Genomic DNA, 14,014 nt, shown 5'->3' on the forward strand with positions numbered 1-14,014 from the left:
AAGTTAAGAAACAAGTTCTTCGAATGGTTTTTTTCTCTTTTAGATAATAATAAAATAAAGAGATACGCGCATTTAATTCGCTTTTTATATGGGTATTTCTAGCGAAAATTAACTATTAATATTAACCGGTCCGTCAGTCACCGTAAATTACTCCGTCGATGAATACATGATGCCAGAACAACTTATTAATTTGATAAAAATTCTAAGAGGCAATGAGACGCTTTGCATACATCAATGAATAATCGTAGAAACTGGTCAAACCACACCCGATAAACGCTTGGTTATCTAAAAAAGATAAATGTCGCAACGCATACGTTCCAATTAACAATTAACCTTATTCCGTAAAGGAAGAAAAAAAAGAAAAGAAAAGAAAAGAAAAGAAAAGAAAAGATTTTTACAATTGCGAGACTCTTGGAATTTCCTAATAAGTACTTGGTTGGATTATGCTTGTGCATTCTCTCCGCCAATTTTCCACTCGCGACGGCCGTAAACTGTCGTATTTTCCATAGACGCACTAACCTGCACGTTTAATTAACAATCAATTTTCTTTTACACAAAGAAAAAAAAAAAAAAAGAAAAAAGAAAAAAGGGTAAAGCAAACTTGCGAAACTGGCGAATTCCAGAATTCTTGCATGGAATATGTAAATATTCTACGCTAAGGTGGTGAAGAATATTTAACATTTTCGCGAATAAAAATCGATAGACTCATAGCGATCTTCGCATTCATTTAGCATTTCTTTTTTTTTTATAATTCAAATGACACGCACGAGTATCTCGTATTCACTCTCTGTAAGGAACTTCAAACAAGACAATAACCCATCCATACGTCACGTAAATCTCACAGTTTCATAGTTTCGAGCAACGATCAATTTCACCTCGCAACGGATGAAAAACCACCATGGATGCGAAACCTCTTCGATCCTCGCTTGCAGACAATAAACGTCGGATGCATGCCTCTCGATAATTCGAACTCGGCTCAGCATTTCCCGTATATCCATAAATTAGTCGAACAATTAATATCTTCGATCCTGGACACGGACACCTATAAAACCATTAACTCCTCAAGAATTCCTCAATCCTCGTCAAACCGCGTTCTCCGCCGCCGCCATCAAGAAACGATTTTTCCTATCCACCTTGTATTCCCTATCCATAAATCGAGAAATCATTCCCCGGTACATGATATATGACCACAGCAACTCGTCTCGGGTACACTGATAAACGATCCGATGGATCGTTTCCTCCACGAATTTTTCCCGATATTGTACTCTCGTTAATGGCATCTCACTTGCCAATGAGTGGAGAGGAACAAGAGTGCACGGACGGATCCACCTGTCAGCTGGGTCTCCTCCCTTTCCCCTACTGTTTCGTGCCCACGGGGGGATACTCGCAGTATGCGACTGCAATGATCGTTTTCGAGCTTTAAGCGCCTTCATGGTAAATAATAATAGAAAAAGTTTCGCGATACGTACTGGTTAATTTTGTGAATCTTGATGTTGATACGCTCAGTGAGATATCTTTGGAAGATTCTGGGGGGCTGAAATGTCTTCGTTGGTTGAGACGAAGCGTTAGATATAATGCGAAGTAATTTAATATTAAAATAAAAAATTTGGATATTAAGAGTTCTGTTTTTCTTTGATCCGTAGAATCTTAATAATGTTTCTTATATAATGTGTTATGTGTAAAAAGAAATACAATCTTTCTAAGAGAATGATTTAAAACAGTATGAGGTATGATTTCTATATCTTTCAAATTGTTATATCTGCAAAGGTTCACGGAGTTGGAGCAAAAACCGGGCCAGAAGAGATCTCGCGAAGGTATAACGAGAGTGCGTGCCTGAAAGTACGGCAATTACCGAGCTGCCTTTTTCCACGGAGCACGCGAGCCGCACATCGTTGTACAAGCACGGTAAAGAGACGTAATAACTGTGCAAAAGTAGAATTTTAAGCGCGCACAACACCGCATTGATATCATCGACCCTCCCTGAACTGTGATTGAATAGATAAAATCCTGTTGCACACCTAACAGAAAGATCGAACAGAAACTTCTTTCCCTTCTCTCCATACCGTAAGGGCTTTAATTACCTCGGTCTAATTGCTCAAACCGAACTCCCCAACTGCAAATCAATTTCGAATCAGAAAAAAAAGAGATACAAGAGAAATACAAGATCGATAAAAATCATTGAAAGAACAAAACAACGAGCAAGACTGATGCACTCGGATGCAATGGTAGTAGTTGTGCTCAAAGAAAAAGTAAAGAGAGAGAGAGAGAGAGAGATGGCGCGCAGTGCTCAAAAGGGTTCAGGGTGTAACGGTCCATTATTTGTTTTAGATATTAATGTTCCCCCGTGGACGATCAATAATTTACATCGGACGTAATCGCACGGTGTGCATCCTCTATCTCTAGCGCGGGACCCGTTGAAAGAGAGGCGATGCACGCGGGACGGAAGAGGATGGAGGTAACCGAGGAGAAAGGAGACCCGTGTAAACAATAAATCACGATAAATACGTTTGGCCGGGACCATTATAAAAGCTCGGCGGCGGTGGGAGGGGGGAATCGGCACGATCGGCGAACAAGGTGAGGTAGAAACCGAGGCGAGCCTTTGCTCGAACCACCGAGAGTTCACCGATATAAAGCCCCCCTCCCCCCGGGGCCACTCCCGATCCAGCCTATCCCATACGGCCGCGCATTACGATCGCTTAAGTCTCGACTCGACTATCGAGTGATCCATCGCCTACGAATTCGACGAAGCCTCCCGCCTACCCTCGGGACATCCTCGACTAATGAGCGTGTCTCGATCGCCAATTCTCTCTCTCTCACTCTCTCTCTCTCTTTCTCTGCGCTATCTCTCTTCCCTTCGGCCGCCTCTTTTCAATTTTCGATTTTTACTCACTTCTGACCCGATAACTTGAAGTCATTTTAACGGATACATCGAATTTGTTATTTATCCGAGATAAGTATTTTTTTTTACGAACGTGATTTATAAAATGAAGTTTTCGATTATCGATCAGATTATGGATTAGAGGACGGAGGTTTTAATTTTTGTAGAAAATTTCTTATTTTTCTTTTTCTTTTGTTTCTCTTCGTTTCGATTTTTAACGTTTGCGGTGTCGTTGGTTTGGTTATACACAGATATGCGGTGTCTCTCGTTTAAACAGGATTCCAATTAAGAGGCCGAAAGATTGGGTTTCTATTCATGGTTGAGGTGGCTCCGCTCGTTCTCTGGCCGAGATATATCGGAGACAGGTGGAGACTTGACAAAATCGGAGGTATCTCTTCCATGGAAGAAGACATCTATATACATTAAATTTTCCATACTTTTAGTTCTAAAAAGACTACGAATGAATATTATTATGATTCATCCACGAAGCAAATTATAATTCCTCCGATTTTTTCGCCGTTCGAATATATTGGTAAAATTCGTTTCTAACAAATAAACGCGGAACTCGATCGGCTGGATAGATTCCTCGATCGCATCGGTTCGAATCGGATCGCGAGGAGGGATCGCATAAACAGGATGTCTGCGGCAGACGTGCAATAGTTACTAGATAGGCGGGAAACCGGGTGGTAGTTGGCGTGCATTCCTGGGGATCCGTATGCGCTCACCTATGCGTGCTTGGTACGTGGATGCAGCTTGAGCGAAGAGGCCGAGAGAGAGAGGAGGAGAGACAGTTGGGACGGAGACGGTGGAGAGCAGGCAAGGTAGATACCAGGCCCCGCGGGAGGCTCATAATTGCCGACCCTGAAGATCGGCCGACCCCATGGGGCCCACCTCTGTTTGTTTTATTCCCTAGTTATACAAACGCGAGATCTACGACCGATATATGATAATCGGCCTCTAGTTCTCTCCGGTGCCCGACTCTCCTTATCTCTTTCCCTCCTCTCCCTCCAACTCGCTCCGTTCCACTCGCTTCTCCCCCTCTCCCATCTCTTCTCCCGCCCTTTCTTCCTCCTCCCTCCCGATTTTTGCACTCGAGTTGACCACCGTCGCGGAACGTGACTACATTATGCGGCCTGATAGACAGGGACACGTCCGAACCAATTCGAACCAACGGCATGGTGGAAGCTTTCGCCACGTCTCTTCATTTACAATTCGCATTTATTCAAATTCCACGCCACCGGGTTGTGATTAATATACTTTGTCGCGGTCGGCCACGCTGCCAGTGGTCGAAAAGGTAATGAAAACAAGGTGGAGTTTGTTTATCGTGAAATTGATTTGATCGTAGAATCGTTTGTAAATATATTTTTTAATATATCTTCGATTTTGCTTCGCGAAAATTGCGTTGAGTAAGTAGTAATCTGACAGTGACTTTCGTCGATGAAAAATAATTTTCGAGAGTAACTCTTTAATGGATTCATCCTAAGATGTAATTGATATTATTTGAAATCGTTTTTGGAGATATTTGTAGCATCCAATATATTGGTTGTGTAATTTAGATAAATCAATTGTCAATTTATGTTTCGTTCCTTTCAAATCTCGATTCGAAGTACGATTTTGGATGAATGTAATTGTAATAAAGGAAGATTTTTGATTTCAATAATATTTCAATGATACTTGCAAAGTGTGAAATTGAAAAAAAGATTCGGTTTAGGCGAGCAGTGCGTGGTCCTAGTTTTCAGAGCGCGTTATCTGCACGAGCGACCGGTAACCATATTTCAAAGAGATAGCTTCGCAAACGCAACAAGTTGCTCCAAATGCATGTAATAGACGGTATCTTAACGCGGAGAAACTGACACAATGATTAATCATTAAGATTGCGTGTGACAAGTGATAAATGTAACAAGACTACAAGTATAATATATAACGCGAAAAGTGACAAACTTAATGACTGTTCGAACTTTAGTTTGTATTTCGTGATCCAAAAAGAAGAAAATGAGAAAAATACAGGAGATCGATATCTTTTGTTTCAACATTTTCTATCGATTTTGGTCTTGAGGTAAAGTAATCGTATTTAATGATGTGCCCTCTTTAAATGGCGTTGTGGTGGCAGCACCGTATATTTCTACAGTACTCAAGATTGGCCTATCTATAACTAACTATCTATAACTCAGTGAAAGTAAACTTTCAATTTTGTATTTTCCTTTCCTTTGAATTGATAATAGTTAATAACTAGACTGTGAATATTTCGATGTACAAAAATCTAATCAAGTTGCGCATGATGCGTACAAAAAAATATAAAATAAGCATTATATTTCACAGAAATAAAAAAAAAATATCTACTTAAATTCCATCCTCCTTATTCTCCTTTTCAAAAAAATTGTACTAATTTAAATCATACCAATTTCCTCCTCGTGTTAAAATAATTTAATAGAACGTGTTCCATAAAAATAATTAAAACTTCATTATTTGTAATTAAACTTCTCGCTCTGCGACCACGCGATAGAATCAATTTCAACGTTGAAAATGGAGGAAAAGAAACTTACCTCGCTGTCGATCTTCTTGAACTCTGGATCGTCCTCGTCCACCTCGAAGTAAAGTTCCGTGGACGTCACAGAGATAATGCCAGGAGCCACGATACCGGGCGCGATCAATTTTCCTTTCGTGCTGATGTTCACCGGGCCTGACGGAATACAATCTCGTTGTACCGAGTGTGCACACACGTATACACACGTATACGTACACGTGTTACGTAATTTAAAGGATAGGGAACGGTCACACGTTCCGCTTCACGCGTGCGGTAGTCGAGAAGGAAACGAAACGAGACGGAGAGAAATGAAACGAAATGGAGGAGGAGATCTAACCTGTCAGATCGTTATCGAGGTCTCTGTCGTCCGACAACAGCTCACTGTCGTCCATCAGATCCGCCGACTGCAATTGCTGCTGGTGTGCACGCGAGGCTGCGAGATGCGCGTGAAACTCTTCACGCGCTTGAAGAATCGCATCCTCGGGTGCACCGTGTTCGAGGGCCGCCTTCAGTGTAGCTTCGGGATGGCTCGAGCCTAGTGGATTGTGCACGAAACGCTTACGTCTACGTGCATCATCCTCCCAAGCATCTAGCTTCCAGTATTCGGCCAACCTAACCGCCATGCAATCTTTTTTTATAAATATCCATAAACTTTATCGATATAGATTTTAAAAAATATGGAAATATTAAGGATACCTTGTAATTCATTATTATTATTATTCCAAATATCTAGTTTTTTTTATTAGTATTTATAAATTCGATTCTTTTTTAACTTTTTGTTTTAGATTTTGGGAAGTTTGGAAACGATACAATATATACAATTTTTTTTTAAGTATCTATAATCTTTTTGCATCGCAAATCTTGGAGAATTTTAATGATATTAATATAAACTTAACAATGTTTTGTAATTTATCATTATTATCATCCATTTATCATTATTCCAAGTATATCTTTCAGTATGAATATAATTAATAATAAAAGGACTTTTCTTTTTTTTTGAATGCAATTTTTTTCCAAAAAAGGAAAGAACAATACTCACTTTGCAGCCATTGGATCCATGTATCCCCAAGCGCCATGTTTGTTAGACAGAATATTACGGACCTTCTCCAATAATCTACTAGCAATAACGTTATCCCGTCTTCGTGCGGCTGTGATCAGATGATCGCACATCCTTTCCTCCTCCCGTCGGTCGAGCAATGTTTGAGCGCATTGCGACTGAGCCAACAAATTTGTACGATCATTATGGCAAAGCTTCATACATCCATCCAATACATTTTAATTAATTTAAAAAGTAAATATATATAACATTAAGAAAAAGCATACCTCGAAGTCGGCATGTTTGAGCACATCGTCCGCTCTCATACGATTGAGGATAAATTCAGCCTCGTTGGCCACTCTTACGATATGATCCTTCATCGCGTGAGACAGTAACCTGCGTGGCGTAAACGAAAATTTTTTTTAAGATTTTTTCGTTTAAGACAGCGTAAAGGGTTGACGTTTACTGTTAACTTCAACTATAAGTCTGTCGTTCTAACGATCATCGTAACAAGCCCTTCTTACCTTCCCTCGTTAATGAGCTCGATGAAAGCAAGGCCCGCGTGCTTCTGCAACGAGTTCTGCCATTCTTGGGAACATAGTAACATCACCAATTCCACCACCGAATTGCTGTTTTTGAAGGTGGTTAAACCTGAGGAAAATAGAATCGTTAAGAATTTATTGCTTATATTCGTAGTTTTATTTATTTCTTTTTAATAAGTATAAATGACATCGATTAATATTAACGTTTAGAAAGATATTTCTTTTACACTCTACGTTTCCATTGACCCATCAGATTATAATTTTCAATCGCAAAAAATACATTATTATATATTTTTCAGATTTTATTAATTAATTAATTAAATTTTCGATACAAATTTGAAAATTTCTAAAACCAATATTAAACTCCATCGCTTTTTAACTCAACATCATAACTCGAATCAATGGTTATGGTTAAATACGAGTGATTTAGAACGAAAGAAACGGTTAGATTTAGAAATTCCCTTGGAAAATAAAATATACCATGGGACATCGACAGACTGTAAAGATGGAATAGAAAAGGAATAGACGGCTTGGTGATTTATAAACGACGATGGATGTATCGAGTCGTTGTTTTTAAAAAAAAAAAAAATATAAAATAAAAGTGCATCGATACATGGCACGGCCGTCATCCGCGACGTTTCACGAATATAAAATTCCTCGCGAAGTGCCACGGAACGCGGTACTGTCGCGTGAATACAAATGCCCGACGATTATCCCGGTATACGCGTTCCATCTTTCTAAGCGAAACCATAAACCGACTAATTTGAATACATTCACCGCGATCAACGGATAAAACGAGAGGTGTATACGCGTTGGGTGTTGATAAAAAGCGGCTTAGGAATCTGCCTCGCGAGCAGGTTGATAAAAGTTCATTTAACGTCCGTGAACGTTTGTTTAGACAGTGTTACGTGTTGTTATTCCGGAAACGAAGGATTCGTTAGAAAGGATTATTATTTTCTTTTTTTTGAAAAATTATGGGGTAGTTTTCGTCATAGAAAATTCTCGTTAAATTAATTTTGGTTAAATAGAATGGAAACTTGCTTTTTTCCAACACCCTGTATTTTTGCTGGATCTTATTAATCTCTTGACATCTTTGATTAATAAAAGAAAGAAATTTAACATATAGAAAGAAATTTATTATATAATTATAAATGGACGATTAGATAATTGATTATTGCGAAAATTGATTACATCTAATATGATTTATTGTCCAGCATCAAGAGATTAATAAATAATAATTCGTGAAAAGTAATAATGAACACTTATAACACTTAAGACAAAAGCAACAACTTAATACAAATAAATTTTTAATAAAGCAATATTCTAGCAATATTAATCCTTCGTAGTATCTTTGAGTCTATTTGAAATCGAACAAAAATTCCATTGTACAAATTTCTTTCCAATTAATTTAAAAATCTATCGAATTTCGAATCGAGAAATGTCGTACGATTTTCAAAAGTCTAAAACATTGGAAATATTTAAAAAGACGAAATGGATCTCAAGATACTATTCTGAATTAAATAATGTTAATAAAAATAAAATATATATATATTACAAATATTAAAAAAGAAAAAGGACATACTCACGACAAACATATATAAGTATATCAGTCGATCAGATTGCACTTACGAGTCCTACCTTTGCCTTCCATCAGCAATTCCTGCCCATGAGAGCCGACGAGCGTTTTCGAGAGGAAAGGGGCAAAATCGACCATGATCTCGCGCAGAAGCGGGCAAACGGAGCCAAGCGCCATTTCCAGTTTCTGCGTGAGCGAGGCCTCGCGCGAGGGTGTCGGGACCGGAAGATGATCGACCAGTCCCTTGATCGGTAACTCATCCGGTCGTGGCGACGCGGAAGTCATCACCAATCTGTCCGACACGCGAACCACCGAGATCTCACCGGAAGGTTTCTCACCGCGTTCAGTATTCCCCATCATCCCTTGCTCCAGAACGTTGCCTTCGCTGTCTTGGATTTCACCTGTTTCTCAAAAAAATTGAGAATTTTATAAATTGACAATTTTAATCTCATCTCTTGGAAAATTTCAAATTTTCGAATGCTCGATTTTTTAGTGATTCCATAAGTTAAGGATTTAAGGAATAAAAATGGCAGTAGAGAAATTTGGAAAATTTCAAATTCTCTGCCAAAAAAATTAAAGATCTTAATCTCGATTTCTAATAGCTTTGCCAAAAAAATTAGAGATCTTAATGGGACATTCAAAAGAATAAAAAAATTTTGAATCTCGATTTCTAATGGCTTTGCCAAAAAAGTTAAGGAATAAAATTGGGAAGAGCGTTCGAAGTTCAGAAAGTTTCAAATCCTTGGCTAAAAAAATTGAAGATCCTAATGGAACGTTCGATTTTTACTAGTTCTGCTTCGAGAATTAAAAATTGGAGGAATTAAATGAGAAGATAGAGCGGGCCCTGAATTTTTTAAATCCGTAGAAAAGGAAAGAATTGCGATGGTATCGCCAGTTTGGAATTTGGAACTAAATATTCTGAGAAAAACTATCGTTGGACAGGTAGTTATAGATTCTTATCTTAACAGGTTGAAGGTTGTTCCAGAGTAGAATTTAGTTACCAAGGTTAGTATAGGGAAGATATATAATAATATAGGGAAGATATATAAGAAAGAATACAAATGGAAATTCTGGATCTTACCGCGAGAGTGCGCCATGTTGTGAATGTTTCGCGGGTCTTCCCTTTGATTCGTGATCGGGATCGTGTCTCCATCTTCGTTCAGATTTACGTCGGTCCATGCTTCCTCGGAGGAATTATGTTTATTTTCGTTATCCGTTGCAACCTCGGAAGGGCTGACATCCGCGGTAATATTGCTACGATGCATCGTTTCTTCGCTCGAGTCGTTGCTCTAAAAGGGATGAAATTAACACATCTGTGGTCGCGTTCACAAATCCTTTCAGAAATTTTCCAAAAGAAAAAAAAAGAAGAAATAAACGATTAAACTTATTACATAGTAATAAAGTGGTTGAAAAAAATAGAAAAACAAAAAATTGTTTCGATTCAATACGATCATATGTATATGTATATGTATATCGAATTTTAAGAATATTCTTTTTATATATCTGTATATTTCGATATTTGTTGAATAAAATGTCTCTGTAATACATCGTAATGAAAAAAAAATGTATTTAACAACATTACTTTCAATTTTTAACAATTTTAAACAACACTACGTCTACTTCTCTACTGTTATACTGAATACTGTATATCTCTATAACGAAAGCCTAGCTTCCGTAGAACACACTATTTAATGACGTATATCGTAAATATCTATGTATAATATATATGTATATGTAACAATCTTAAGAACGTTTACTTGAAGAAGAGAATCAAACGGTATATTCTGCGATTAAGTCTCGCGTGCTATGCATTTATTAGACGACATGCAGTTAATAGTAACAACACTAATACGCATCAGTCATCTAAATATAACGTGTAAACAAGAAAATTAAAAGCCTCCTAGAAATTTTCAAGCTAATCACACAGTGAACGTAATATCATAGCTATGCTCGATTACGTTCAACCGTAACGACAAAAGTAGTTACATACGAGATTGTTATTATTATCGTGGATAAGCCACGATACAGAAACAAATCGATTTTATTTCCCTTATTATCATCTATCTTTATTGCGTACCCGTCGAGTGGGCATTCGTTCGTCGTTGCGTCTCTTCTTGCTTTAGACAGATGAAAACAAATTTTTATGTTTCGCTTGTCCCTTGATTTACACGATCAATTTATTATAGATGATTATACATATCAAAAATTCTTTTCTTTTTTTTTAAATTATGAACGAATGTTTTTCTACATACAGAAATTCAAATTTTTGGTATTTTGCTTTTTTAAACATTTATTTTATTTTTTGTGGAAATAAAAATATTTATATGAAATACATCCACTTTTCTTTTCGTTATCTTTCTTCGATAAACTCCATTTACACAATTAAAAAGGAAAATCTTATAAGAGAAAATAAACCTCGTGTAAATCGATGGACAAGTGTACAGATATGATATATTATATTCAATTTATCGTATCCTCTCCCAAAAGAGTTGGAGAACGTCGAGGCGATCGTTTAGATTATTTCGCTGTCAATTTGTCAAAATTTCTTTCCGCTTTTAAAGTCATTCTCTGTTCCGAGTCCTGTACTCAAAGTCAAACTTTTACCTGGACATTTCGTGGCAGTGGTTCAGTGGATCTTGTCGAAGAGCCAAGCGTTGGTTCTGACGAGGTGTAATCCTCGAGAATTGTCCGTGGCCGAGGTACGCCACTGTGACCTCCCTTCAGAACCAGTAGTTAGTACGCATAGCAATGCAAGCAGAGGAAGTTAACGTTGAGAAAAATTAAAGAGTAAAATAAAAAAAAAAAAAAAAAAAAAAAAAAAAAAAAAGAAACTTAAGAAGTATCGCATGCTCGAAAGAATTAGAGATACGAAATGGAATAGAAATCATCGTATGGGATGATTTATATGGTACCCATTCGAATCGAGCTTTAAGGGCGAGTTACTTCGAGTAGTTTCGTCGCAATTATTCGAAACTTTATGCGAATTTTTACGTGCCAGAACGAAATTTGTATGTGTGTGTAATTAATCGATACTATTATTTTTTGACTACGTGAGTGCAAAAGAACAAGAAGTATCTGGCTAATTGTAAAAGTGAACACTACGTGCTGGATACAGATTTAATTGTTACACTTTCAAATTAGATAATTAGATTGACTAATATGGTAACTACAAGGGTACAATCGAGAGGAACGGTACAAGTGAATTTTTTATAAAATTCGTCTCAAAATTAAACTCAAATTTGTCATTAGTTAAAGTTATCCTCCTCGATCTTTAATTTCTTTCTTTTTTTTTTTTTTTTTTTTTTGCATTGACGAATTATATTTTTCTATCAAATCAAATATTTTCTTTTCACTTGTAACGCTTTCTTTCTGAGCTTCTCAAGACTACTTCTAAGAAAAACGAGTTGGAACGGAAAAATTTCGATATCGAATAATTTTTTCAAACACGTTTCTCCTCTCCTTTTTACCATTGAATTTACGAATTTTAAAGATCTACTGATTTGTTATCACACACTATTAAACACTCAGTTTATGCATGCAGTTTATTCGTTCATCGAGGTTACAGATTGAAACAGAGATACGCAGAATTTAAGAAGTTCACAAGAATTCTACGATTAGAAGAATCGGGAAATAGTCGAATAAACGAATGCAAAGCGCATCGCGTGGGCGTAGAGTGCCAATTCCACGTTAACGGTAGATCGTGCGTGATAAGAAAGGTGCAATATAGTAAACGTCTCTCTATTCAAATATCAAAATATCGTAAAGTACTAAATATATATATAACACAATAAATATATATATCAAGATCATGATTTAGGAAACGATCATTACATCATTTGGTCAAATTAAATTGAGTTGAATGGGCACACAACGAAGATAACACGACTGTACCTCATCAAAAGCATGCAATCTCAAGTAAGGTTGTCACAAATCTTCTCAACGAAATAATATTTGATAAATAAAATATGATATACCGACGAGTGATAACGAATACATTTAAATTTTTCCTAGCTTCCTAGTTTACTTTCGTTCATCGTCGAGGAGAGATTTTGTCTACTTTTTTTTCTTTCTTTCTTTTTTTTTTTTTTTTTTTTCTTTCTTTTTACCTGAGAACAACGGATCAATTAATCTCGATGTACGCATCTTTCTCACAAACAAGGTACGTTTCACGTGTTTTGTAAATAACAGTAAGTATAATAAATTGGATCGAGGGAATGGGGGGATGTTTACTTACCTTGGTCGATGGAGGTCCAGACGATGTAACGTCGTGATCCGCCAGGATCGACGAGTTGTTCTCGTCGACGATTATCACCTCGTATTCACCGTCGTCTTGTGAACCGGCTTGGCTCATAATACCTCCGCTCCCTGAGAACATATTATTTTATTGTGATGATCGGTGTTTGAAACGTGCAGGTTGGGATATATAATTTCGTCTTGCAAAGCAGGCTGACATGAACGATCATGCGATCGACGATATTTTGTTAATCGTTAATCGTTCACATTGTTCCTTCAATCATTGATTTAAGATTCGTTGGAGTTAATGTTTTTGAAAATTCGGCCTTCGAACGTCGATCGCATTGCAGAGGAGAGGAGATGCATTATAGTGCAGGAATTCGAAAACAGAAAGGAAAAAAAAAAAATAAATAAAAAATCGAAGCGTCAATTCAGGAATTTTAATCGAAGCATTCAAATATTTGAAGAAGAAGGATGAATCTATGTGAAAGAGTAAGTTGAAAATATCGGATGTTTTTTTAATTTTTATAATTTTCTCTTTCTAAATAATAAAATTGTACTCGTTTTATTGTATTCAACGCGTTTCAATTCGATTTTTGAATTTCCTTCTTCTTCAAGATGAATAAAATAATTTTGTTTTTTGATAATTGTAATAAACGTAAGAAAATTATTGCAAATATTTCAACAGCAGCGAAAATTTCCAGGCTATCTAGAGAGATTCTTTTCATAACAGTAAAAATTTGCAATTTGCAAATTTGTTTTTTAAAAGGTTTTAATAATCTCGATAAAATAACAGATTGTACATTATAATATTGTCAAGTTTATAGCTAACGTGCAATTGTCAAAAAATAAATTTAAACAATAATATCATTGATAGATTAACTTTTATTCATCGGTAAAGAGAGTTCTGCATTCAGTGTTCATCAGAATCAACATCATCACGTGAACTTGCGATCCGTAACTGACATGCAAACTTTTCGTTTACTCAAGTCGTATGCAAATGGTGCAAGTTTCATTCACTGCTTGTGCTCCAAGCTTCCAACATTGATATAATTCAATATATAACGATCAACGTATCTTATGCAAACGAAATTATTGAAAATCGAATATGTCTTCATTTTTTCACTTTCCTTCCGCAAAATAATCAACAACAAAGGTATAGCAAAAAAAAAAAAAAAAAGAAGAAGAAGAAAAAAAACGAAAAATTCATATCATAAGATTCAAA

The 14,014-nt window shown here is 36.6% G+C and overlaps 1 protein-coding gene across 1 annotated transcript in view; it reads right to left on the reverse strand.

Moving 5' to 3' along the window:
- LOC102677882 (neurobeachin) overlaps positions 1-14,014 on the reverse strand; it is a 240,681-nt gene that overhangs the window by 72,833 nt on the left and 153,834 nt on the right. Inside the window, exons 29-37 of the mRNA XM_031509250.1 lie at positions 12,791-12,921; positions 11,161-11,274; positions 9,638-9,845; positions 8,619-8,957; positions 6,963-7,089; positions 6,726-6,834; positions 6,442-6,617; positions 5,740-6,014; positions 5,422-5,558 (exon numbers count right to left, since the gene is read on the reverse strand). Coding sequence (XP_031365110.1) covers positions 5,422-5,558; positions 5,740-6,014; positions 6,442-6,617; positions 6,726-6,834; positions 6,963-7,089; positions 8,619-8,957; positions 9,638-9,845; positions 11,161-11,274; positions 12,791-12,921 — 1,616 coding nt within the window. The remainder of the gene's footprint in view (positions 1-5,421; positions 5,559-5,739; positions 6,015-6,441; positions 6,618-6,725; positions 6,835-6,962; positions 7,090-8,618; positions 8,958-9,637; positions 9,846-11,160; positions 11,275-12,790; positions 12,922-14,014) is intronic.

The sequence above is a fragment of the Apis dorsata genome, unplaced genomic scaffold, assembly GCF_000469605.1.
Source record: "Apis dorsata unplaced genomic scaffold, Apis dorsata 1.3 scaffold_133, whole genome shotgun sequence".
In the NCBI taxonomy this organism is placed as follows: domain Eukaryota; kingdom Metazoa; phylum Arthropoda; class Insecta; order Hymenoptera; family Apidae; genus Apis; species Apis dorsata.